Source organism: Thrips palmi, unplaced genomic scaffold, assembly GCF_012932325.1.
Source record: "Thrips palmi isolate BJ-2018 unplaced genomic scaffold, TpBJ-2018v1 HiC_scaffold_17, whole genome shotgun sequence".
Classification (NCBI taxonomy): Eukaryota; Metazoa; Arthropoda; class Insecta; order Thysanoptera; family Thripidae; genus Thrips; species Thrips palmi.
The window spans coordinates 7282582-7309042 of record NW_023144626.1 but is presented as its reverse complement, the minus strand read 5'-3'; the positions used below and the strand labels follow the sequence as shown (position 1 = coordinate 7309042).

Sequence of the window (26461 nt, the reverse complement as noted above, 5' to 3'; positions counted from 1 at the left end):
CACCTCCGGTCCGGATTGGGCGGGCCCCTGCACTGCAGGGACAATTCCCTGGCTCGTTTTGCGCTGTCTCCCTCGCACCCGGCGGCGCCCGCATAGGGGCGAGAGGGGACAGGGGCGACGGAACCCTCTGCCAGCGGTGTACACAGTTCCCGGGGTTTATTTCTAATTTTCGAGGCGATGGGACTTACAAAAATTTGGGCCCGGGAGCGCGCGGCGAGGCGGCCCCAAAGGAGTCAAGATTTTGGGCGAGGTAAAATATTTTGCCCGACTTTCCCCAAGTGCCACGTACAGGCGTTTTTGCCTCGAATGTGGAATGCGTTCACATTTAGCGCTATGAATGTGGGAAGCTGTTCCTCTAGGCTGGTCGCTGCCCCCCCCCGCCCCCGTGAGCCTCCGGGACTTCGGAACCCTCCCCCACGCCAGTCCAATTCGAGTGGCAGCGGGCCCAGCCGGCCCAGCCGGCCCAGCGGGAACGCCAACGACGTAACGCTGCAGCGTTTTTGTGGTGTGGTGGCGATTCGACGCGGGCGACGCGTCGGCCCTTCCCTTCACCTCCCTCCGGATTGGCCACGCCACTGCACTGCAGGCCGATTCCGAGAGTCGTCGCTCTGTCTCCCTCGCACTCACGGCGCGTCCCGCATAGGTGCGAGAGAGACAGAGCGACGACTCTCGGAATCGGTGTACACAGTCCGCTGTGTCTAATACGCCAGGCGATTACTACACTGGGCGCAGCGCGCGGCGCGCGGCCAGGCAGTCTAGTTTGGCCGAGTAAATATCGCCCGACTCCCCAGGGCACGCCAGGGCCGACAGGGCCATACTGGAAGCATGGCTGGAAGGGGCCGCGACAAGCGTGGCGGCCGCAATTGCCGCTTTTGAGTGAGTGAGTGAGTGAGTGAGTGAGTGAGTGAGTGAGTGAGTGAGTGAGTGAGTGAGTGAGTGAGTGAGTGAGTGAGTGAGTGAGTGAGTGAGTGAGTGTGAGTGAGTGTGCAAGTGCAGCCCCGCCGTTGTCCCCGTCGCGGACTTGCACGTGGCTCCCCGCTGTCCTCGTCGTCACGTCGAGGCCGAGCGCCCCTGGGACCGCGCGGTCGGCAACACGCCGCACGCCGCTCCGTCCGGGCGGCATACGCTGCCGGGCGCGCTGCTGGCTGTTGGCGCTGTTGCTGTTGTGGTTGTTGTTGTCGCGACTGATGAAGATGATGTTGCTCTTGTTGTTGTTGTTGCAGTTGACGGCGATGAGAATGACACTGTTGTTGCTGCCATCGTCGTCGCCGTCTTCCTTCCCGAACTGGTGCAAAGGTGGAAATATGCGAGATTGGAAAAGCAAGAAAGGCCCAACAAAATCGCGCCACCATGGCGCCACAGCCCCCGCTGGTCGTCATGTGTATTGTGTGTGGACTTTCCGGGAAGCCAGCCTATTTTGCCGCGCACCACGGCGGGCATGCTTTTCCTCCCTGGAGGCCCTCCCTGCCCCTGCATTCCTGACTGGTGCGCGGACCTCTGTTATTCACCTTCGATGCGTCGCCTGGCGGGCCTGGCGGGCCTGGCGGGGTGGCCGGCCACCCCTCCGCCGCGGGCTTGCAAGGGTGCGCCCCCTCCGCGTGCGTGCGCCACGCCGTCCGAGACTTGGCGTACCTTGGAGTCCCCGCTGCGCCGCGTCGCCGCCCCGCCCCGCCCCGCCCGGCGCGTTCGCGGATGACATGACCCCTACCTGCTGCTAGCCCCGCCACCGCGCCGCGCCTTGGCAGGCCTTGGCCACCGCGAGCACGGCGTGCACCTGGACGGCCGACGCGAAATAAAGCCTGGAGGGTGCGCCGCGCCACCCCGCCCCGCCCCGCCCCGCCCCGCCCCGCGACCCGCTGACTCGCCTTGGCGCGCCGCCGGCAGCAAGGGCAGTGGCGTAGCACGCCGGGGGCCAAAAAAAAAGACACATCCAAAAAACAACAAAAGGAAAGTTTCGGTTTGTTTTGAACTCCAGCCGGGCAGCTAATCCTTGGCGCTGTCGGCCTGTCGGCGCTGACGAGACGAGTGCTGCTGCTGCTGCGGGCGACTTTCTCCAGCGAGTCGCCGCGTCCTACCCCGGCATTATCGCATCCCTTTCTCGCCGAGGGAGTGTCTCGGAGTGTCACGCACAATCGCAGACTCTCTGTCTCTCTCTCACTCGCGGGGCGCTCCGTGGGGGAGCGAGAGAGACAGAGCACTGTTCCGAGTGAGCCCGCTGCCCGCACGCCCCATTCCTTTGCAGCCATATGGCAAGGCGCGGCTGCAAAGGTCAACGAACAAAGGGGGGCGGGCCGAGTGGGCCGAGCTGCAAAATGCACCCTGGCCTCCCTGGCGGCGTCCCCGTCCCCGTCGGCGTCCCTGGGTCCGCGCCGTCCGCGCCCGGCTCGTGCCGCCGTCGCGGAGCACGCGGAGTGGAGCTGCACGCGGCACGTTCCAGGCGGGGTCGCCAAACATCATAAAGAAGCTTGACGTTCCAGTTCTTGTGCTCGGCGTCGCGTCGCGGCGTGCCGCCCTGGCCGAGCTGGCAGGCCGCGCTTCCCTCCCCTGCCTGATTACCTTCGGCGCGGCGGGGAGACCGGGCACGTGTGCGCGCGAGCGAGAGAGACGAACAGCGAGAAGGAAAGAGAGAGACGCCTGGCAAGGGAGGGGCCGGGTTAGCGTGCTACAATGACTAGACCTGGCTAGACCAGGGCCAGGCTCCGAGTGCATCAGTCTTCTCCAGCGTGCTGCCAGCGCGGCTAGATGCACCCTTCCCCTCCGGTTGCCGCCCCAGCGCGCTGGAGGCTCCAGCCTGGAGCTGGAACTGGTTGTTGCCAAGCGTCAGCGCGCACCTTGGTGGATAATCCTGCTTGACGCCTTGCAGACGGTAGATCGACTCGGAAAGCCAATACCAGACAGGTCCAAAGGAACACTGGGAGTGGAAGCAACCTACAAGGCCGACTCCGTAGGGCCAGAAGGCCGGTGTTGGTGGAGGCGGTCAAAATTCCGGACGTGATTTGAGCTCCAGAGTAACTGACCATGAGACCCCACCAATGGATTCCTCGTTCGGAGAGCAATCCATTGGTGGGGCCAGACGCTCGATTCGAGTCCCGTGCTCCGCCGGAAGCACAGAGCGCCGGATTGCAGCGTCGGTGGCACGAGACCACTTCCAGCGGTCACCACACTGCCAACGCGCCACCCGGCCGTGACACGACGCGTGAGTGTCTTTACCAGCGTCCACACTCCGCAGTGCTCATTTCCCTGCACCCCGACAATCTTGCTTCTCCATCCGACTTTTTTCTCTCCTTTTTTCGACGTGCACGCTGCGGCTTGGCGCGGCGCGGCTCGGCACGGGCCGCGGACAATGCTTGTGTGATTATGTTCCGGTTTCTTGGCGCTGGCTTCAGGCTTCGGCGCGCGCCCAGGCGGAGCGCGGCACAGGGCGCGGCCCGGCCGGCGCGGCCCTGCGCTGGTATCACATCACGAACGCCGCGCCACGCCACGCCGCGCCACGCCGAGCCACGCCGCCTACTAAAAACGCGCGTGCCGCCGTGCCGGGGAGGAGGGGGGGGGGAGGAACGCACGGCCAGGTGGACCGCGGTCCGCGCGCGGCGAGGCCGGCGAGGGGGAGCGCGCCAGAGGGTCGCCTCCCCTCGGCGTTGTTTCCCCCTCCCTTCACCTTCCCCGCCGCGTCCCCCGTCGTTCCCCCTTTTACGCGGCGCACACATGCCTGCAACCCCCGCGCACCGCACACGCACACACACTCACAAACACACACACTGACACACTCACATACACACACACGCGCGCGCGCACGCACGCACTGATAGTCTACAGTGCACCTCCGCTGTGCCGGGTGCCTCCACTCGCGGCGGCATCGGTGCGGAAAAGCGCGAGGTATGGCGCGAGAGCCTCGCCCTCCTACGCCAAGCCAAGCCAAGCCAAGCACGGCACGCCGCGGAGCGCGGACCAGGTCGAGACGGACTGCAGACTGATTCCGAGAGTCGTTTTTGCGTCGCTCTGTTTCTCTCGCTCTCATGGGGCATTCCCTGCGGACGCGAGAGAGACAGGGTGACGAAGACGACTCTCGGAATCAGTCTGCAGTGTAAGTGGCTCTGGCGGGTGGTACCCGCGGCGCGCCTCCCTGGACGCTGATCCCGAACAACACGGTGCTTTCGTCGCTCTGTCTCTCTCGCACTCACGGGGTGGCCCGAATGGCGTCCCTCAGGGACGCGAGAGAGACAGAGCGACCAGACTTCTGCCTGCGCCGCGCGTCAAGCTCCCCAGAGCGCGAGGGGGCGCGAGGGGCACGATGACGATGCCACGCCAAAAGCCATCGGCTGGCGGTGTCTCCGACAAGCACGACACCGTGCATCTGCACGGACACCACTCCAGTCTCCTGAGACCAGACTGATTCCGAGATTCGTTTTTGTCCCTCTGTCTCTCTCGCACACGGAACGCCACATAAGTGCGAGAGAGACAGCCACGAAAACGACTCTCGGAATCAGTCTGCTGCAGACTGAGATGCCGAACTGTGATTCACCGCTGTGTCTCTCTCGCACTCATCGTCCCGGAGGGGTGCGAGAGAGACAGAGCGACGAACTCCGAGGTCTCACCTGGCGAGACGCCCGATGACGTCACAGCGTCTTGACGTCACGCAGTCACGCAGTCAGCTGGTTGGACGGAGGGGAACGAGAGCAAGACGCAGGTGCGCCGCCACGCGCGTGCCTCGGTGGCGGACTCCTTGAGGAAGGGAGGGACCGCCGCAGTGGCGGCACGGCGGCACGGTGGCACCCTCCCCCTCCGAGTCGGCGGCCCCGGCCCCGCCTAAGGAGCCAGGTCGGATGAATAAGAAGGCCATCAATGGGGGCGGGGCGGCGCAGGTGAGTGGACAAGTGCCACTATCAAGACGTCCTTCCCTTCCGCTTCATTCATAAGGAGGGCGACGGCGTCTTCGCCGGGAAGAGGCTTATTAGGGTCAAGGCCGCCGCAGTCGCGTCGCGTCGTCTGCAGAGTGATTCCGAGAGTCGTTTTCGTCGCTCCGTCTCCCTCGCACCCACAGAGGGCGCCCCATGAGTGCGAGAGGGACAGAGCGACAAAACGACTTCCGGAATCAGTCCGTTGACGGCTCGCGGGCCTTTTAGCAGGCTGATGCCGGGCAGTGCTGTTTCTATCTCGCGGCGCTGCGCGACGCCCCATGAGTGCGAGAGGGACAGCACGGCCGGAGTGAGCTGCTGGGTCCGGCCACGTGTTGACGCCGAGGGCCTTGTCCAGTCCAGTGGCGGGAGTGGAAGGGAAGGGCACTGCCGTGGCACTGCCGGGGCACTGCCGGAGGGCGACCCTTGACCAGGGCGTGCGGGCGGGGAGCCCGGGGCCAGGTAACAACAAACACGAGCGACAAACATACGCCCCGTTACAGCAGACTGATTCCGAGAGTCGTTTTCGTCGCTCTGTCTCTCTCACACCGATACGGGACGCCCAAGGAGAGAGACGGCGATGAAATCGACTCTCGGAATCAGTCTGCAGGGCAGGGCGCGATCTGATGCGATCAAATTACAGGCCGGTCGGGCCGCGGCGGACCAGTGCTGGGGGCTCGTGGAGGGGCTCGCTCTGCAAACACGCGTCGCAATAGCAGCCGAGTGAGCATCGGGCGACGATATAGACGCGATACAGTGTACCCACCGCCAGGCCGCGGCAGGCCGGCAGACAGTGTGCCCGCATCGTCGGCATCGTCGCCCGCCCCGCGCCACTTGGCGTCTCGCCGTTTCACTTTGCAGCAATCTCGGTTCGGTTTGGTGCAGCGCGGTGCAGCGCGTCGCGTGTTCCCGGAACACCCCAATGCACTGCGTGCACCCCGAGTGGCGCGCGCACGCCGCGGGCAGGCCGCCCAGGCCGCCCAGCCGGCCGTTGGACGTGGACGCCGCCACGCCACGCCACGCCACGGCGCGGCGTCGGTGTCGCGGCATTACTTCCACCACCAGCACGACCGTGGTTTAATCGTTGTGCGACGGTTATGCCACGCCACGCCACGCCACGCCCGCACCCCCTCCCCGACCCGCGGCGCTACAGCACTCTACACCCGCGACGGCAGATGCAACGGGCCGCGGCGTGGCTGTGCACAGAGTGGTAACGGCAAATCCAAGCAACAGCTTCATGTGCCGGCGTGCCGCGATGCGGGGGGTGGCGGTGCAGGGGCTGCACGGCCGTTGCCGCCTCCGCCGCCAACCCTTCAGGCCCTTGGCATTGCCTGGCCTCAACCAGCGTTCGATCATTCCAGGCCAAGCCTGTTTTGGTGCGCGAAGCGGCAGCCCCGAGAATGCGGCCTGCACACTGCACGCGGTGGCCGCGCGAGACCTCACGCTAATTGGGCAGAAAGGGGTAGTTTCACCCTCTACGAGGAATCTGAGAGACGCGTCGCTCTGGGCTGGAGGCAGAGGCATGGCGCCTTGGAGTTTCGAGCTGAACGACGCCCTCGCCTCGCGTCTAGGCCGAGCGAGCAGGGCGTCGACCACATCAGCGACCACGGTGCCTATCACGGCGTTGACCACGGCGTCGGTCTCGGCGTCGCCAGGCGTCGCGATGTCCTGCCGCGCCAGGCCTTCCCCTGGCCACCGACGCCGGGCCCGCTGAGTAACCACGGAGTGGGGGTGCGAGGACCGCCCCTCCCAACTGCCGCTGCCCAATGGGGAGCTCTCCCTCGCTGGCGGGCCGGAGGCAGCCAATGGCGCGCCACCCTGGCTCCTCCCCTCCGCGGCCGCTCCCCGCGCCGCACCTCCCCGCGCACCCCGCGGACCCGAGGCAATAAAAGCACGCGGCGCGCCAGGACGCGCTTCACACTGAGGCTGGCCGCTAGGCCGCACGCGTGGCGCACGGCGGCAGCGCTCCGCACCGCGCTCCGCGTCGCGTCACTCCAGTCCGCGCCGGGGGGAGTGCCGCGCCACCACCGCCGCCCCGACACCGCCGACGCCGCGCCGCGCCGCGCCCCTCGCGGCGATGCAGGACCAGTCGTCTACATGATGTCTCGAGGAGGGTTGCTGCCCCTGGGGCACCACGCGGGGCTGCCTGCCATGGGCCCTCTCGCCGTGGGGCCCCTAGGTGGCCTCGGCAGCCTCGGCCACGGACTGTTCCACCACCGCCTGGACGAAGACTACGAAGGACCCACCACGCCGCCACTCTCCACCATGACCACCCTGGAAGACCTCGCCCTGCACTACCGCTACAGCCTGTACCCGTACCTGCCGCAACTGCCGCCGCCAGGACTGCCCCTGCCGTCCGGCCTGCCCCCCACGATGATGCCCCTGGGGCCGGCGCTGGCGCCGGGGCTGGGCTCGGGGATGCGCTACGAGCCGCTGTCGCTGATGACCACCGCGACGCCACCCCCGCTGGACCTGTCCGTCAAGACGACGACGCCGGCGACGCCTATCACGCCACCATCGACGCCGTCGCCGGCGTCGCCGTCCAGTCGGAAGCGCCTGCACGAGTCCGTGACCCCCGTCAAGCTGGAGCCGAGCAACAACAACGACGACAGCGCCGTGAACCACAACGTGCACAACGTGCACAACGTGTCTGTCGCCGGCCTGCCGCCCTCCAAGCGGCCGCCCTCCGCCGCCAAGCCCACCGCCACCGTCGCGCCCGCCAAGAAGATGAAGGCCGTCCGCAAGCTCAACTTCGACGAGGACAAGAGCTCGCCCGTCTCGGGCACCATCATCCGGGACATCGGCGAGGTCCTGGACAGCGAGCTGGTGGTGCGGAAGGGCGACATCGACCCGGCCTTCAACGTGGTGGAGGTGACCGAGGAGGCCAAGGCGGAGATCGCCGCCATCGAGAACAAGATCGGCGACTACGTGTGCCGGCTGTGCCGCGAGCTCTACGACGACGCCTTCGCCCTGGCGCAGCACCGCTGTTCCTGCATCGTCCACGTGGAGTACCGCTGCCCCGAGTGCGACAAGGTGTTCAACTGCCCCGCCAACCTGGCGTCGCACCGGCGCTGGCACAAGCCCAAGCAGACCGCGGCGCCCTCCTTGGCCGACTCGAAGCAGGCCAGCAAGCTGGACGAGCAGGAGCAGCCCGACGCCAAGGAGGCCGACGCCAGCCTCCCGCAGATCCCGTGCCCGGTTTGCAACAAGCGGTTTCGGCGGCAGGCGTACCTCCGTAAGCACCTGGCCACCCACTCCAGCTCGGTACCCGGCTTCAGCACCCTGGAAAACAACATTATGGGCATGAACATGTCCATGGACATGCCCCTGCAGCTGACGGCCGCCAACTGACATCCGCTGGGAGGGCCTGGCGTCCCAGCCACGCCCTCCTCCACGGTGTCCTCATCGAGTCCCTTGACGAGCCCGTTGACCAGCCCGGGGGCCATCCCGCTGCCCTTCCACCACCACCGGCCTCTTCTGGGGCCGGCCGGGGAGCCGTTCTGGCCGCCGCTGCCGCCGCCCGCCGCCACCGCCACGGCGCCGCCCCTGTGGAGGTTCCACATGCAGCTGTAAGCAACAGGCCGCGCCCCGCGCCCCCGCATCCCCAACATCGCCAACCTGTTGGACCCAAGAGACAATTCGGTGAGTGCTCAAGTCGGCGTCCAGACTGCCAGACTTGTGGTGCGTCCCCTGCAAGCCTTGTGTGATAAGACTGGCCGGTGCACCAGCCCAGTGAGAGCGGCCAAAGACAGTCCCGGAGACTGCTGCTGGTAACCGCACTGTATTTACCTGTGAGTCATTAGTCACTAGCGTTAAGTGGAATTCCCTGTACTGTCTAGTCACCTTTAGTTTTCCTTACGGATTCCCGCCTCGGCGCGGGACCCTGCAGCTACGTCCAAAGATTATTTTATGACCTGTGCTCTGCGACGTCTCTCACTCGCAGCGTCTCAAGTTGTTCTGCCGTTTTTCGGACCCCTCTAGTCTTAAAATTAAGTTCTTGAGTGTTCGTTTTCTAGTCATTTCTTGAGAGTCTGCCGCAGCCCTGCGCTCCAGCCAGAATCGGGTGTTCGAAACGACATCGACGGATTTTGCATCGATTCTTCGTCGAATCGACGTCGTTTCGTTCTCCTTATTCTGGCTGGGCGTCGGATCCTCGCGCATACTCGGATATGAGCGTTCTTTGGGCCGGGTGAATTTCATTTAAACAGTGCACATGCCCTGATTCTGGATAATTGCACGAGCATTATTTCAATGTAATTTGCTTGGCCCTCAAACTCTCTTTCTGGGATTCAAGAAAAATCATCTAGTCATGTGCATTTAGTTTCATTTAGTTCCTCTAGTCATTTGTAGTCAGCTTTAGCTTGGTAAAATTATGATAGCATTCTAGTCTTCAAGTCTCTTTTATAGACCAAAGCATTCATTCTAGTCAGTTCATATTCCCAAAGATCGGAAAGGGGCCGGGGGGGGGGGGGGTGAATGGGGGAAGGACCAGCTTAAAAAGTTGAAGCTAGTCATTTCTAGTCATACACATTTTCGGGAGCGCATTCCAATGTTATAATTCTAGTCATTGATTTTTTCATCAAATCAAATTTTTATTCTAGTCATCTAAAGTAAACAAAGTCTAGTCATTCAATATATTGGTAATTCTAGTTCAGCCATGTGGTGGTGGTGGAGTGAGATGGGGTGGAGTGTCAAAATATTTCTATTCTAGTCATCAGAGAGTTTATTCTAGTTGAGGGAAATGCAATCTAGTCAACATTCAGTAACTATCTAGTCACAAGAAGTCATAATTTATGTTAGAGTTAAGGTAATGTCTAGTCAACAGAGTTTATCATAAATTGTGGTAGTTCTGTAGTAGGTGACTAAGTCTTGTCAACAGAGCTTCAAATAAAGTCACTTTGTTCTTTTGAATATTTTGTGATGATGACCGTATAATAACTGTACAGTGAATCTTTCGTTGTTCAGTCAATCGGAGCTGACTGCTTTGCCGTGGTATTTCTAGTCATACATTTCAGTGACTTTCTAGTCAACAATGTGGGAGTTGCGGGAAACATCTAGTCAAAGTGATGAGTAGCAATCTAGTCAGCTATCTGGTCATTGGTTTCAATTAGAAATCAAGTTTATTTATCTCTCATATCTTTAGTCTCTTTTTGTGGGAACTTTTGGCAAACAACAAATAATTTTAAGTTTGATTGTTCTAGTCACAATAAAATCTTTGCCAGTGGATGGTCAATCCAGTCAAATAAAGTCACTTTGTTCTTTTGAATATTTTGTGATGATGACCGTATAATAACTGTACAGTGAATTTGAGTTTAGGTAGTTGGAGAACTTTCACGCTTCTTGTTCTAGTCAACATAAGGCACTTTTGCTAGTCAAGTCAAATTATTTTAGGTGTATTTGCTAAAAAAAACCCTGAAACAGCTTAGCAACGTGAGACACTGTAAATTGATGGCGTTTTAAGCAGAGCACGGAACTATGGGTCAACGAGAACAGTGCAGATTTAAAGCTGGTGGATATCCCTATGGTGGATTTCACACTGAGCAAAAGCACTGCTTCCTTTTTGCATCCTATATTTTTCTCTTTTCTTTTGTAAACTGAGGTCTCTCTTAAGAGAGACTGTATCTTTCACTCACTATTTATCTCATTCATTCGAAAATTTAGATCAGCATTTTTAGTGTGGTAGAAAAGGTCATGTTTGCATCCCCAAATCCCTAGCAGTCATGTGGGTTTGGATGTGCAAAGTGTGGCTTGAAATAAATGTGATTTAGAATTAGGAAACAACCTCATTATTCTGTTGCTGTGCTTAGTATCCAGCTACATTCAAGGTAAAATTTTTCTTTTGTCAGTTTAGTATTGCTCCCACTTATTAAGACAATGTTGCTCATCATATCTCCTTTAAAAATAAAAAAATGCAATAAATTAATAATTGGATACTGAACACATTTCACAGAAATATAAGGTGGTTTACATACTGTGACATTATTTATAACTTGTGTAGAAGTATTTAGCATACCGAAGTCTTTCAGGAGCATACACTTGCTGTGTAGACGTCATATCTTCTAGCAATGTGAACTCCATGGAGTGATTCTAGTCATTTGTTTAAACAGACCGTGGTGAGGAAAATATTCTAGTCAGAACGTAGTGCTCTGGTCATGAGGTGGTAGGAATTAACAATTAGGAGGGCTTTACTTTATAACAGATGTAATTATGCATGGTAAAATCATGGCAAAATGTGAGTGGAGGTTCACTTAATTGGAAACCCATTAATAGTTCCTTGTAAACAATCTCATGATCTGGTCCTACATTATTGCTATGAATCCACCATGGTCATTGTAAATTGATTGTGTAATGTAAATTAGAACATGTTAATTTATACTCTGTTATTTATCTGTAAATTATTTTAAGATTTTCCATTTCTGTTTGTTTACTTAAGTTTGTCTGTCATATGTAAATAATGAGCCATATGTCCTTTTTTTCCTCCACTTTTTGAGGTGAGGGCATGATTGCACATAATTTCACTGCAATCATGTGAAAGGTACAAAGTCATGTTTCTTTCCTTATTCAAGCATAATTTTACATTACTGTGTGAAGCATCTTAATACTGTATTTAAAGTTATAGAATTTTTCTTTTTGTTTCAATTTTAAATAATGCACCCTGTACATATTATTAAAAGCCTTGTACAATAAAGTAATTCAGCTTTTATGATCTCAGACGGTTTCATTTCTCATGTTAAGTTATTTTTTAAAAGTAAGGCACAAGGTACTGCTAAAATTTATCTAATGCCAACAAATTGTCAATATTCAATAATATGGTGTGTGTGCTGTGGGTATGTGTAAAATTTTCTGTGTCTGCATGGGCAGCATTGGACTTTTTATGTAAATATTTTCACCAGTTGCCTCACAGACTACTCATTGTAGAGAGAGCTGTTAAGACTACATCTATGACTGAACCACCAATACACAACATTTAAATACAGCCTTTGTAAATATGTGAAAATGATCTCAGAATGAAATAAAATGATTCCTTCAGATTGATGTTTATCTTTCAACACCTATCCCCTTGGTCTTCACATGACAGAAACAACTGATTCAATACCAACTTTGGTATTTAAAAATAATGAGAGGAAATATTTGTAAAAATTAAAGAAAAAAGAACTAGAGTATTTAATGAGGCTTAAGAGTTAGTACACTTCAGGTGCATTCATATCATCTTCTTCTTCACTTGATGAAATGGAGGGTGAACACCTACCATTCTGGTCTTCATCCATTGTAAAGGGAGGTGCATCCCCACCATTCTGATTTTCTTTTTTTACAAATAAAGGAACACCGTATCGAAGGAACAATTCTCTTGCTGTTGAGTTGCATTTAACGTCTATAGTAGCTCCTAACTTTTTGTTGCTGAAAGAAAAAGAAAAGCAAAGTCAATAACAAATTGTACTTGAGAGAATACAATAAAACGTATGTATACTCACTGAACAAATTTGGCATGTTTGATGTCAACTGGAGTCAAATATTCTTGATCCAACAATTCAGGATTGGAACTTTTTATTTCATTTAAAGTATCAGGTAGAGGTTTATGACACCTCAATATGCCATGGAAAGGTTCAAAATGTTTCTTGTCCAAAAACAAACGCACTTCTTCAAGTTCCTCTGCTGACTTAAATTTCAGATAACAGTGTCTGCAAGAAACAGGCATGACAATGCGAGTGTGTATTGTAGCTTCACTTACACCAAAAAAGTTAAAAAATAGTTGGGTGTCAACTTACCTAATACTTGGGGGCCTCTTAGGAATGGACACCTTTCGGATAAGAGGATGAAGCTTGCAAATTTCTGCAATTGCTGGACATCGTTGTTGAAAAATTAGTTTGATTCTGAAAGAGGGCTTTTGATCTGTGGCTTCCAAATCCTTAACTTGCTTGACCATCTTGGCCTTCTCTCTCTGAACCATTTTCTTTCCCTTCAGAATTTTCTTTCCCTTTCCCCTTTTCTCATGGTTTATTTTGTTGCTATTCTTCATCCTCTTGGGTACTACCGCTCTTGCACCGAGAGGTATGAATTCATCCATATTGATATATTCTGCAATGAACATAAACAAAAATTAAGCATTTACAGTAAATACGAAAATATTTACGAAGAGAAACTAACAAAAAAGTATTATAAAGATCATCATCCAAATCTGTTTAACCCTCAAAGCAACCAAAATCCTAGTGACATTCCCACCGTCCCCCTCGGGCATGTAAGAACATCAAATATCGGAAAACCACGTACCTTGTTGACTTTGAAAAGCTCGTAGGAACACAGAACGCTTCAAAGTGGCAAAAACTAGGCGATTGAGCACCACGTGTGGCAGGGCAGAACAAGCCACTTTCTTCTGCTTTGTCAACAAACCAAAAACAAAACACGGCGAATGGTCGAAAAGATCCACAAGGCGGTGCCTCAGTGTGACAACGTAACGATACTAAAAATTAAGAGGAATGGACATGACTATCGTAGAGTCGTACCATCGTAGGTAAGGAACAACAGGAGGAAAAAAATGTCAATTATTCAATGTCGCGTTGAGAAAAGCTGAGGTTAAGAGAAATACGAACGACACTCACCAACCATCAACCGTCCCGTCGGAGATTTCAACACCTAAAACAAAGTCTTACCACAGAGCAGAAATCGTACGTATCTCTGACATAATAAATTGAAATCTGCAACGCGTCAAAGCCTGTTGGGTTTCCGATTTTCCGGGTTTCTACTGTTTAGCGCGGTTCTAGGTTGGTGCGTCATCCATGAACAGTTTCGCGACTGCATTCGTAGTTCGCGCTTTTACCATTAGCTCCAAGACAGCCGTTCATTGGTCGGCAGTTTACAGTGAGGTCCACTCTTCGCAACATCGCAGACAAACCATTCACCTTCCCACACCTCCTCAAGAAGATTGAACCACAGTTTCATCACGTCAACTGTAAAAAGTTGTCAAGGGATGAGGAAAATTAAGATGACATCTGAGCTACGGGTTTTCATACTTGCACTCTGTGTCACATACAAGAAAATTGAAAATTTGGACCAGCTCTTGCTTGGACCGAGTAGGTGCATCTTCGGTATTTGCTTTCATCTTGTGTCCGCTCCAAAGAGTATAAGCAAGATATACGATTCGCTTCTCGTAAACAAAAATAGCAAAATTTCATTATTTTATTCTACTGCATCATGAGGAGAAAATATGAACTAAAGGAGTGACGTGTGATGGCAAATTGTACCCTGTAACGAATATTTGGTTCTAGTTCTTCCGATAAAACCCCCTTTCGGGTAAGCAACTTGGCGAAGTTCTTTGCCATCAGCCACTGGCAACGAGCGAGCGTGTGAAAGTGGAGACAAAATGGCTGATGGTCTTCGTCTTTGTTGAATTTTATTGTTGGTTATTCGAAGATAGTCTAGTTCAGAATATTTAATTGAAACTGCCTGTAAGTTATGCCCTTGAGTATTGTGCATCATATGGGTTTAGTTTCTACGCGTTCAATCAACTGCGCGTTTATTAGTTCACAAGAGACACAGTGCAGTACATCTTTATTTTTCTAAATGGTATTTTGATTTCATATTTGATACGAAACAATCGGACTTGATATAATCTGGATAAATTTTCAATTTTAAAATGAGGAAAAATGACGTTGCTTTCTTCAGGCGTACTCAGTTGAGTGGTATGCCTTACCTTAATTGACCGCTCTAACCTCAACTTTGTGGCGGTAGAATGGTTTTGTTTTTATCGTAATTTCTGTTCTGCTCGTGGAATTTATGTCAAACTAAGGCTGCATTATCATCCCATACCTCTTATCCCCGTTGGATTGTTATTAGCGTTGGTAAATCAGGAATGTAGGGTCCAAACCTGTTGTCAGGAAGACACAATTTACCAACATTTTTGTTTATCTTAATGAACTGAAAAGTTTTCTCATACAACTAATCCATTGCCTGTCGACTTACTAGCAGTCTAGCACTAACACAGCTTTCAACTTTCAGTCCTAATTTATAATAGGATGTGTATTTCTATTTTCAAACCTATATTGGCAATTAGAAGTTTCCTGCATAGTTCTTTTGCTTGGTGGAATTGCAATTTTTTTACCATCCATATATTGTTATAAACTTACAGATCCTTGAGTCTATTATGTTTGCTATGGGTGCTTGTGGTTAGAAACGGCAAAGGGCTGTTCTGCCCAAGCTTGTATATCATGTTGCGCTTGCACTTCCAAGCTTGACAACATTACATTATCATAATGGCTCAATATGTCCAAAATACAATGAATGATGTTCAACAAATGATGTTAGTTGCTTCAGAGGAGGTGGCTGCAGGGATCACTTACTCTCAACAGCAGCTACCTCCACAACATGTTGTGCAAATGGCGTATCAAACTCCGTAAGTTAATTTGTTTTAGCTGACATTTTGCTTCATGCTAAAGCAATTTTAACCGATGCCGCTTGCGCTAGCTTTATGGTGCACTTGATTATTGTTATGATTTCTTCCAAAATGAATTGTGTGATGTACAGAAATTAGAAAATTGTTATGGTGAATTGATTCCAACTTTAATGTAATTTTCTTCTTTTGTTTCAGAAGTGTCATTGTAATAGATCCATCATCATTCATTGTTCAAGCTTCAGGAGCTGGTAAGAATTGAGGGACTTACTGTTTTGTGATGTACAGGAGAAGTTGTATAATTTTAATTTTACTTATTATTTCAATACCCTCTATTGAACAAACTAAAATTTTTTGTGCATATATTTTGTTGCAGTTGAAAATGATGCAAATGTAAATGCCATGACTCAACCATTGCATTCAGTCATGCAGTCTCAACCTGTCCAACAAGAAGCCCAGCAACGATCCCCCAATGTTAACCTGCAAGGGCCTCAAAGGGCTGCTGGAGTCAGAACTTACTCATCGGCACATCAATTATCACTTCAAAATAAGCAAGCTAATCAGCGGCAGGTTCTATCACCACAGACGCAGCCTAAAAAACCTGATCAACAAATGGTGCCTCAGCAGGTGCTTACTCTTCAGCAGCATCCAAATCAATCAGTTGAAAGATCATCGTTGCAGCAAACTGTTCAGCAGTCAACTCAAATCACCTCTCAACAGTTGAAATTAACTCAAGGGACTCAAATAGTGCAAAGTTGTGCTTCAATTCCTCAGTCCAAGTCAATCATTGCCCTCACTCAGCAACGGCTTCAATCTCCTCAGCAATCTCCTCTGCAGTCCCCTCTGCAATCACCGCAAACCCGAGGCCCACGCCCAAGGCTGCTGCGAAAGTCAACGAATTCCCCTCAAAGATGTCAAAGTCCTGTTGTTCCCAACCAGCAACAAGTTATTAGGACACCTACTCCGCAGCTGGTTCAGTCAATACAAAAGCAATCTCCTGTTCCAGATATTCAACTTAAACAGCAAAATGGGACACCTGAATCTAGCAGTACTGTGGTCTCAAACAATGTTGTCTCGGAAATTCCTTCTTCTGCTGAAAGTATCTCAAGTGTTGTCAAAAGTCAGCTGACCCCAAAGAGGAACGTTTGTGAAAACAGACAGCTCAGTGCAGCTCAATCCACAATTGTAATTAATGCATCTCGACCAGTAGTCAGTCCTAATCAACAGAGACAGATGCAAGTGAAACATTCAACTAATCCATCTGTCAGCAGTCCTGGTAATCAGCCCAATTCAGTTCTACAACAGAGCAATATATTGCCACAGCAAACGCAGCAGTCATCAGTGTATATATTGGTGAAAACGCCTCAAGGTCAACAACAAGTACGGGTCGTGAACACTGCAAGTTTGGCTAAACAGATTTCTCAAAAGCAACAGCAATCTTCCTTACAGTTGCAATCTTCTCCTCAGCAGCAAGTATTTCGAATTGTCAATCAAGCACCCATTCAACAGCAGTGCGTCAAATCACAGCAACAAGCTCTGCAACAACAGCAGCAAGTCGTTCAATTACCTGCAGCATCGCAGTCAGGAGCTCAGCTCCCTTATGTACTCCGAATGCAAGCCGTTCCGCAACAGCAGCAAGGCCAAGTTCAATTGCAACTACCTCAGCTTGTGCAGGGTCAACAAGTTCAAATACATGTTCCGGACGAAGCCCAACTGCAAGCTCAGCAACAGGCACATCAGCAAGCTCAATTACAAGTCCAGCATCAAGTCCAATTTCAAACCCAGCAACAAGCCCAATTCCAAGCCCAGCAACAAGCACAGCTTCAAGCTCAATTACAAGTGCAGCAACAGGCGCAGCTTCAAGCTCAAATTCAAGTGCAGCAACAAGCTGCGCAGCAAGTTCAACTGAAAAGCCAGTTACAAGCACAGCAACAAGTCCAATTGCAAGCCCAGCAACCAGCACAAGCTCTTGTCCAATTGCAAACCCAGCCACCAGCACAGCCTCTTGTCCAATTGCAAACTCAGCAACCAGCACAGCAAATCCAATTGCAGGCCCAGCAACAGGTACAGAAACAACCACAGCATCAAGTCCAATCTCAAACCCAGCAAGCAGCACAGCAGCAAGTTCAAGTGCAAGTCCAGCAACAGGTACCGAAACAACCACAGCCTCAAGCCCAATCAATAAACCAGCCACCAGCTGTGCATCAAGTCCAATTGCTAGCACAGCAACAGGCACTGAAACAACAAGTCCAATTGGGAGCCAAGCAACAAGTACAGAAACAAGCACAGCATCAAGCCCAATTGCAAGCCAAGCAACAGGTGCAGAAATTAGGACATCATCAAGTCCAATTACAATCACGCCTGGGTCCCCAGAGGTATCGAGCCTTGCCACCGAATTTACCAAATGTTCTGAAAGTCCCTCGAATTCAGATCATCGACAGGTAAGACAGATAGTTGAACAAGATAACTCTTCTATTTACATTTTACGTATGGTACATATTTTGTATTTCCATACAAAATATTTTTTCAAAAATCTTCTTAATGTATGTGTGTAATGCTATGTGTTTTTTTTTTTTTTTTTTTTTTTTGAGCAGTGGTAATGTTGACCAATCTCAAGTGAACAGTCCAAGAGGGCATAACATGTATTCTGGTCCTAAAGCGCAGAATAAAAATGTGATTAAAAATGTAGTTATTGCTACTCAACAGCAAGTAGTTGCCCAACAGACCCAGATGTAAGTCTCCATCTATTTATTAAATTTTAACTACTTTTGCAGTACTTTTATTGAATTCTACTTTGTTTCTTGCTGTATAAATACAAATTTTACTGCAACTTTGTTTTAGGGCCAAGCCGGAAGATAAACTTCTTTCAACTATTGGAGAACAGGTGATTTACCCTTACGCTCATGCTTTATTTTATTATGTCCTCAAATTTGAAAGTTTTTTTTTTAACTAAACATAAATAATGCTAATTTTGCTTTGTCTTTTCTGCAGTTTAATAGTGCACATGTACAACAATGTCAATCGCCCAGAATTTTGCAGTGTTTCGAAGATGGGACTATGAGGATTCATTTGCAAGTGGGAAACACGGTAGGGGCATTATTATATAAACGTAATTGATTTCCATCTAAGAAAATGTCTTAAATCCAGTATTTTCAATGTTGCAGTTCAATAGTGAACAAGACCCTCTAGAACAAACTTCTCAAACCGAGCAGGTTGCTGTTTTTGAGGGGTAGGTTACCTGTGTAGTTACTGCCTTAATTTTGCTACGGTATTCTAGGGTTCTTGATTTGATCTATTCTGTATGTTTCTCTTGCAGTGTAACAGTAAAGGATCAGTTCCCCACTGGTGTTCTTCAGGAATGTGTGGTTTCAGAATCTGGTGAATTAATGTTTGCTGATGATTCAGCTCCTGTAACCTTTGAGCCTGAGAAAACTGAGTCTGAGTAAGTGGTTTTTATTTTTTTTTAAATGGTGATTTTAAGAGTTTTCTCTTTTTAGTTTTCCCTTTGACTTGTTTTCATTTTGACATTGTTTTTTAGAGTGGAGGCCAAACAAGACCCCTGTGACTCAACTGTGCCACAGCAACATCCTGAGTGAGTGCTTCTTTATGCTCTTAATCTTTTTTTCCAGTTGTAAATATCTTGAAAACACATTTTTTTTCTCAGAACAACACCTATTGGAGGAGGAGACAACGAGTACACATTGACAATGTCCTATCCTAATTCAACCAAGTTACCTGAGGTATGATTAGCCGAGTTAGATTAAATTGGATACTTTTCAATGACTAACTTATTGGCATTTCTCCTAATTGTTTTCTATAATTATTCCTTTCAGTCTTTGAAAGTCAGACCAGGCTTGGGAGCCGTGTGTCCACATTGTGGGATTGTATCTATAAATTTCTTGAAATGTGTACGTTGCGGAAGTGCTTTGCCAGACAATGTTAAAACAAGAGTTCTTGAAAATATAACTACAAAACCTGTGCAGTCACCTATTTCTGCTCAGAACTTTACTGGCATGATACTGAAAAGCCAGTTAGTGCTTCCAAGTGAGGTAAGTTCTTTACCTCTTCACAGTTGCTTCTACATGGGCACATTTCAAATATATTTTGTCTCTATTGCCACATGTTTGTTTGTGTGTGTACTTTTCCTCTCTTTTTCTCCGTTATGTAATTAAATCTGTTATGTTCCCTGTTCTCTTGTTTCTTTTGTGCTAATTGGACAGATTGAATTTGCTTTGGTAAGTCAATCCAATCCATTCACACCATTTTGTCACTTCTCAAAATTACAATCATTGAAACTGAAGTACAAGCAAACTTAAATTTTGCCTATATAAATATTGATTTCTCTTTATCTTTACTTGTTCTCTAGTGGGGGTCTGCTTTTTCAAAATGTGCTTGGCCGGGCTGGAATAGACTCTTACCCAGAGGTGGAGTCTCTGTACAAAATCAACTAATGCCAAGCTGCAGCCTTTCCCATTGATCTCAATTTTCAATAGACCTGTCATGGGGTCACGGGGTCCCGGTGTTTCATTTTCCTAGCATTCTAGCCCAAGAATCTTCGTTGCCATACCATTTCCCCTTTTTTCCATATTTGTCGTTCTGCAAGTTTGAAGTTGTTCAGTTGAAACTGAATTTCCTTCCCTTCAGTTCGGGAGCTTCAGCAGACTTTAGCTTGCTGGTATGCGATCAAGTGTAGGCTGTTGGCAACACTGCGGAGGTTGCGGGGGGACTACCCAACCCACGGCACAATTCGGGAGAGAAAGAAAAGAAAATATTTATATCGTAACCTTTCTATATTTTGTGATTAAAACGAACGCCATGCTTGCCGTATTATAGTGGGGCTTTTTTTCTGGGGTCACCTCATTATGGCCTATGCTTTGCTTATTAAAGATGGAACCAATAGGCGTCAAAAGGTTCTATAGCAGCACAACCTCTTCTGCTGCGCGTAGGTTTCGGCTGCAAACAGACGATGTAAGTCCGCTGTTCTGGCCCCACCGTGTTTTCGGTTCATTAGGTTCACGCTGCAGCCCTTGCGATGAATATGTGCAGTCGCCCTGGATTCTAGAACGCTTGTGTTGCCTGTAGCTTGTCGGCGGTTGAGGTTATGTGTGTGTCTGACTGGAGTTGGCGGGGCGCTCCGAGCAGCTCGGCGCCCGGTTTGGGAGTTTTCTGATCGGCCTTAGAGGTCGATGGTTCTCTCTTCGACCGGCCCACTGCGCTGCGATAAGCCACCGCGTGCTGCTGATCCACTGCTGGGCCTCGCTTCCGCACTAGGCTGCTCGTCACCGCGGCCTCAATGGCCAGGCGCTAGGGACCTGGGGCACTGTAATGACTTGGTTTTGCCTTGTCTTATGTTCCTGTTTGTTTACCTTGTCGCAGAAATTGGCTGGGAAGAATATCGTGCGGTCTCTGACGCCGATAGTCTCACCTTCAGGAAGTGCTGAGGTTAAAAGGAAGCGGTGTTCAACACCAAGGAAACCAAGAGTGAAGGTCCCTGAAGAGCCTGGTATGTGTTACTTCCGTATTAACTTGCTTCGAAATTGAAATTATCATCGGAAATAATCATATTTGTTTTCCTCATCTTTATTTTTGTTCTCTTTATTAGAAATACTCACATTATCATCTGACGACGAAGACAAACAGGAGAAGAAACCAAGTACTGAGGCTCAGCTGACGACCAATGGTATAGCTCCTGAATCAGAGGCAGATCCTGCAGCCATGGAAGAACCAGACAGTTATGCAAGAAAGCATTCTCCTGGTGTGGAAGGTAATGTCTGTCCGGTTTTGAATGTTAGTTATGACCTTTCCAAAGGACATTGTGTTAACGGTTCTGTGTGATTTTCAGGTGGTGGAATGCTTGAACAAGCCATGGATGGGTCTATGCCTTATCCATACGTTTTAATACTATGTAGAACGTTACGAATAGGTACATATAAAGCTAAACCATTAGATAGAGTGGTACTTACTACTGAAGGTTTGGAGATGAAAATACCATTACCAACAGGTCAGTTCTCATAAGGCCAATCACTAGTTAACTACTTGCGTTTTTAATCACTGTTTTTGTTTAATAATTCACTTTCTTTGTTTAGGTCAAAATGTCATTCTCAATATTCCTATGTCAGATATTGTTCAGCTTATGGTTTCATTTTCTCGTTCAATGCCAGTACTATTTATAAGCATTCATGCACATAGTGGTCATAAAGTTAGGAAAGCTTTACATATGAATGACTCTAATATTAAGTCATATTACTTTGACCCGGGTTCAAGTGAAGACACACTTAAACTAATAACACTGCTCCCTGAAAAAATAACAGAAGATTTCAAAATGACTTTGAAAAAGATAGTGGAAATTAATCAAAAGATCTTGGTAGAAATTGGCAATGGTTTAGCAAATGAAATTTTAGTCAAATCCTCTCCATGTGAGGTGAGAAATTTGTGTTTTATCTCATGGTCAAGTTGCATATTTATATATTTAACCTTACTTCATCGAGCTTCATTCTATTGTTTCAGAATACCTTGAGATCAAGACTGGGTGTCCCAGGAGCTGAAATTCAAACGTTTGTATTAATACCCCCCCCCCCCCCATGTATTTTATAGTTGCTACTTTCATATTTTTTTTTTGTCTATCATGGTCATGATTTTGATCTTTCATTTTTAACAGTATGATGATTTATCCACCTCCACCTTCCAAGGGAGGAATTTCCATTAATACCGAAGATTATGCTTGCCTGGGTGAAGATCAGTTTTTAAATGATGTCATTATAGATTTTTACCTTAAGTAAGTTTCCCCCTATTAAGAAAATAATTTAAGTTGTTTACCCCCCTTTGAAAATTAATCTCCTGACGTTTTACATTTTAGGTACCTGATGCAGTCAGTCCTTAGTGAAGAAGATCGAGAACGGACTCATGTATTTTCATCCTTCTTCTACAAGCGCCTCACTTCTAGACCTAAAACTAAAGGCCGTCGCCACCCTATTGAGGATGATCCCAAGTTGACTCCTGCTGAAAAGAGACATGCTAGAGTCAAAACATGGACCAAAAATGTTAACCTGTTCAGTAAAGACTTTATAATTATTCCCATCAATGAGAAGTAAGCATATTTCAGACGTGTTAGGAGTGCAGTCACAGTAATAAAGCAAAACTAAACCATGTTTAATTTTTTTTCAGCTGCCATTGGTTTTTGGCTATTGTTTGTTTCCCAGGACAAGATGGCTGTTTAAGAATGAGTGATAACACGCCCATAGACATACCAAAGCCAGCCTCCATCCCATCTCCTTCTGTATCATCAGCGGCAGCTGTGGCGGCTGCTGCCGCAGCAGCAACAACAGCAAAATTGAAAGGTATAACTGTTTCCTGTCATCCAAAAAGTCCCTTCTTTTTTTTTTTTGTTTGTGGCTGTTTTATATATGTTTAAATTCACTTGACTTGACTTCATTGCATTGATGTGTGTGTTTCAGTTCAAAACAATGTCATGTCTATTGGAGCCACCACAATTACTCCTGTTAAGGCACCTGCTGCTTCAACAATAACTATTGACAATGGTGATGAAGGATCTGACAGAGATGAAGCGGAAGGGGATGAGGAAGAAATGGCTGAAACTCAAAGTGATGAAGAGGTAACTTGGATCTTGTTTACTCAGAGTTAACAAACTTCTGTCCTCAAAACTGTCAGTTAAACTAGTATTTATTTTATTTCAAGGAGGAGTCTAATGAGACAGCTCAGGAAAAGAATGGGTCAAAAGATGACAAGGCTAAATTGGCTGATGAATCACCTCCTGTGAATGCTGCAACCCCTGTCGTGCCATCTGCAGCCAACAAAGTGAAACCTCCTCTGAGAGATGGAGTTAAGCAGTAAGTGATTTGAGGCTAATTATTAGTTGATACGTCTCCAGTTTACCTAAATTTGAAATATCTTATTCTTGCTTTGCTTTATTTCAGGCCCTGTATTCTCATCTTCGATTCTCTGGTTGGTGCACCACGCTACAGAGTTGCAGCAACCCTACGGGAATATTTAGGTATTGAGTATAAGGTAAAGCAAGGAAAAGTCAAAGAATTTTCCAAGGACACAATCAAGGGAATGCTTCCTAAAGTTCCTCAACAGACGAATTTCACTGACTGTGGGCTATATTTACTACAGTATGTGGAAATGTTCTTCAAGGTTAGTAATGCACATGTAATAATTGAAATTGACTGTCACAGCTTTGTTGTTTTCAATATTGAATGCTTTTCGTATTTCTCACAGGATCCAATTAGGGATTATCATCCTCCCATCAAACAACTCCAAAATTGGTTCCCTGAAGAGATTGTTACAAGAAAACGAGAGTTTATTGTAAATCTTCTTCACGATCTCATGACAGAGCAGAACATAGACCCCTCTTCTCTCAATTTACCTAAGCTGGTATTCAATTACAATTCTTTAAAAGCTCAGCAGACTGCTGAAGATGAAGATGCCCAGGCTCGGTTGGCAGAAGCTGATTCTGAGGCTGATTCTGAAGTTGCAAGGAAACAAATGGCAGAATTACAAAGCGATGCAGCTTCGAACAATGTAAGTACTGTGACTAGCACATGTAGGCAGTTGTCTGCTGTACTCTTTTGTCTGAAATTTTCAATTCTTAATTTCTGTTTTTCTCACTCTCAGAATGCTTCAGAGCAACCAATGGAACAAGATAATGGCTGTGAAAATGAAGAGACTGTGCCTCCTAGTTCTGAATCCTCAGCCGTGATAACTTCCGATGAGCTAACAGTTGGTAGCTCTGCTGCATCAACTAACGCCCGTCTCACAAATACTACACTCAAACAGCCTTTAGTTCCATACCCTGAGTCATCTGATGACAGCAATGAAGCATCGGTAGTGAAACGTTCTCAGTGTGAAGATAGTGAAGAAGTGATAGAGAGAAAGAAACGGAAAGCTGAATGAGAACCAGACATTGTTTTGTTCTTGCAACAGTTGACATTCTCCTACATTTTGTTTATCATGTTATAGACTGTTAACTTGACTTTTTTAAGGTGTAATTTTTTTAAACTTTGTTAATTTTTTGTGACCTTAACTAAGACATTCTTAACTTTGAAGCACACTTTGTGTCATTTCTTTGTTGGAAAGTTGTTCTTTAGCTCGACCTTGTAAGACTTTGTAACTTACTGCACTAATGCATGAAATGTGTGGTTGCATTACTTGCTGATTATCATCTAAGTGTTGATCTTCTAGATCTGCCACTTTTTTGGTTTCTCGGTGTCTGTTTCCACTGATGTTGTTTCCCTTATATAAACTTCTTTACCTGGTATTATCTGCTTTACCAGGTTATTGGTTTGTTGGTTACCATTAAGACCTGTTTTGGCAGTTATTGTGCTATTGTACATTCTGTTCCTACCTACTCAGATGTTTTATTTGCACATGAAAAGACTGCTTTTGATTTTCTAATTTGTTTGTTACTGTTTTGTGGGTTGCATTCTGTAACTACCTTTAGATCTTGCTTATAAGGGACACATTCTGATTTTTGTGATATGGAAGCTATGCTAGCTTATGCCTAAGGGTTGCGATCTTTAATTTATTTTTATCTGTGTGGTTCTGTATGAAATATCATTCAAAAATTTAAATAATTGTATTATTTTACTAGAAGAAGGTTTATTGTGTAATATTTATTGTTCCCCCTTGCTTGTGGCACTATTGAGACCTTTGCAGATCACACAAACCAATACATGGACACATTTGTGGAACACTCCTGGGAACCATGCAAGGCCTCTCGCTAGAGTTTTGCAGGCATCTCTTCTACTTGCCCATTTTAAAGAGGATATTTTTTCTCATGACAGTACTATTACATAATTGAATTTTACATAATTTGACTTGTTCCCAACATCTCCTTTATGTTAGGATAGGCATTTGCCTGTTAAGAATACTTTTGTATGTAAAATTCTTAACTTAGAGGTTTCAAAAAGGATAAAAACAAAAAAATAAAAATAAAAGTGACAGATGCTAAGATTTATGGCAGGAACTCAAACTGGTCAAGGTAGTCAAAGGAATCTGTTGATATTTGCTTTTACCAGACTGATCTTACCGTTGCACATTGATTTGAGCATTTGTCCAAACTGAAGTCTTGCGTGAAGACTTGTAAGTTAATTAATGTCTGTGATAATCGGGGGAGGTGTGTTATTTGCTTCAGCTTGCGACTCTCATAAGCAATTGTGAGGATATAACTATTACATTGTGTAGTGTTATCAGTGTAGTAAAGGCTGAAATTATTTTTAGACTGTGAGGAGGATCATAATTTCAACCTGAGTTGAAATTACTTAGCAATAAGTTAGTTTTGCTGTAATGAATATCATTTTAGTTTATTCTGAGGGCATTGTTTTATGTCTTTCATTTGTATTGTAGTTGAATATCAGAAATGGTAAAACCCTGTACCGTGTATTTTGTAAATAAAAAATAAATGATTATCAAGAGAGTGTTGTATGATTCTTCTCCAGTTGCCGATTGAGGCACTGTTGATCTTCTTGCTTCTGAAGGTTTCCTATTGCTGCACAGGAGGATCTTTCTAATACTCTGATTGTCACTGCATCCATGACACAACTGCAAAGGAACTGCAAGGGGTAAAGAGGAAGGGGTGTGGAGGAAGGGCGTACACGGTTGCATGATCTGGTGCGTCCAAAAACATGCATATTCATATTCATCCCCGCCTATGTTAATTGCGTTGCCGCCTCAGAATCCGTGTTTGGATGGATCTGAATCTAAATGAAGCCGCCCAGGCCTGGGCCAGGGGCCAGGCCGCGGTCCCAGCCAGTGGGAATGCCGTTACATTCTGCCGGCGCAGCTCGCGTAGCGGCACACTGGTATAATAAATTTGAATGGAATTACTAGGAGTCGTATGTGGGCGACTGAACTTTATCACCGGATAGTTTCATGGGAGTTCCATTGTGGGGGTCAAGCACACGTCCCAACGAACAGTCTTGCGAAAAACTAGAGCTGTATGAGCATGCGCCAGAAAGTTAGGCAACCCATCCAGGCTCTTTACCGCACCAGAGCTCAACTCGCATCGCTGGCGACTGACTCTACTAGACTCGGAGTACGTACTACGTAATGAAATTATCCTGCCAAAAATAATTATCAAAACTCATCAATTTTTTTTTAAGTGTGCATTGAAATTCTAAGTCATTTTATTCCTCTTGGTCGTGGCAGTTCTAGGGCCGGGATT

General features: G+C 48.2%; 3 protein-coding genes across 9 annotated transcripts; 2 read left to right on the top strand and 1 right to left on the bottom strand.

Moving 5' to 3' along the window:
* Positions 1–6992: 6992 nt before the first annotated feature.
* On the top strand, positions 6993–8362 carry LOC117643272 (insulinoma-associated protein 1a-like). Its single transcript, XM_034382052.1, has one exon. The coding sequence runs from the start codon at positions 6993–6995 to the stop codon at positions 8244–8246; it is 1254 nt and encodes a 417-aa protein (XP_034237943.1). The 3' UTR covers positions 8247–8362.
* A 3673-nt stretch (positions 8363–12035) lies between these two features.
* On the bottom strand, positions 12036–13992 carry LOC117643983. The gene is made up of 5 exons (XM_034383169.1): positions 13924–13992; positions 13164–13353; positions 12662–12971; positions 12368–12574; positions 12036–12293 (listed from the first exon to the last, which is right to left on the bottom strand). The coding sequence occupies exons 1-5, from the start codon at positions 13990–13992 to the stop codon at positions 12077–12079; spliced, it is 993 nt and encodes a 330-aa protein (XP_034239060.1). The 3' UTR covers positions 12036–12076.
* A 34-nt stretch (positions 13993–14026) lies between these two features.
* On the top strand, positions 14027–25410 carry LOC117643271. 7 transcript variants are annotated; one of them, XM_034382047.1, is made up of 26 exons: positions 14205–14338; positions 15019–15282; positions 15478–15530; positions 15656–17720; positions 17874–18011; positions 18121–18163; positions 18271–18366; positions 18444–18508; positions 18596–18721; positions 18818–18871; positions 18944–19019; positions 19113–19328; positions 19500–19514; positions 20656–20782; positions 20882–21043; positions 21122–21280; positions 21366–21700; positions 21787–21833; positions 21938–22054; positions 22136–22366; positions 22444–22616; positions 22734–22891; positions 22978–23126; positions 23214–23433; positions 23518–23820; positions 23914–25410. In XM_034382047.1, exons 2-26 carry the CDS (start codon positions 15143–15145, stop codon positions 24190–24192), a joined length of 5547 nt encoding a protein of 1848 aa, XP_034237938.1. In that variant the 5' UTR covers positions 14205–14338; positions 15019–15142; the 3' UTR covers positions 24193–25410. The 7 variants fall into 7 exon arrangements, with proteins under 7 accessions (XP_034237942.1, XP_034237940.1, XP_034237938.1 ...); XM_034382044.1 differs by having other exon boundaries at positions 22975–23126; XM_034382045.1 differs by having other exon boundaries at positions 14243–14456; positions 22975–23126.
* The last annotated feature ends 1051 nt before the right edge of the window (positions 25411–26461 follow it).

Excerpts from the sequence above, each read along its gene's own strand:
- LOC117643272 (XM_034382052.1), top strand. The coding sequence starts at position 6,993 with ATGATGTCTCGAGGAGGGTTGCTGCCCCTGGGGCACCACGCGGGGCTG.
- LOC117643271 (XM_034382044.1), top strand. The coding sequence starts at position 15,143 with ATGGCTCAATATGTCCAAAATACAATGAATGATGTTCAACAAATGATG. Across the intron at positions 20,783-20,881 it reads GAAGGTCCCTGAAGAGCCTG|AAATACTCACATTATCATCT; the intron begins GTATGTGTTACT and ends TCTCTTTATTAG. Across the intron at positions 22,892-22,974 it reads AAACTCAAAGTGATGAAGAG|GAGGAGTCTAATGAGACAGC; the intron begins GTAACTTGGATC and ends TTTTATTTCAAG.
- LOC117643983 (XM_034383169.1), bottom strand. The coding sequence starts at position 13,992 with ATGAAAGCAAATACCGAAGATGCACCTACTCGGTCCAAGCAAGAGCTG. Across the intron at positions 12,575-12,661 it reads AAGAGGCCCCCAAGTATTAG|ACACTGTTATCTGAAATTTA; the intron begins GTAAGTTGACAC and ends TGTTTCTTGCAG. Across the intron at positions 12,294-12,367 it reads AAACATGCCAAATTTGTTCA|CAACAAAAAGTTAGGAGCTA; the intron begins GTGAGTATACAT and ends TTTTTCTTTCAG.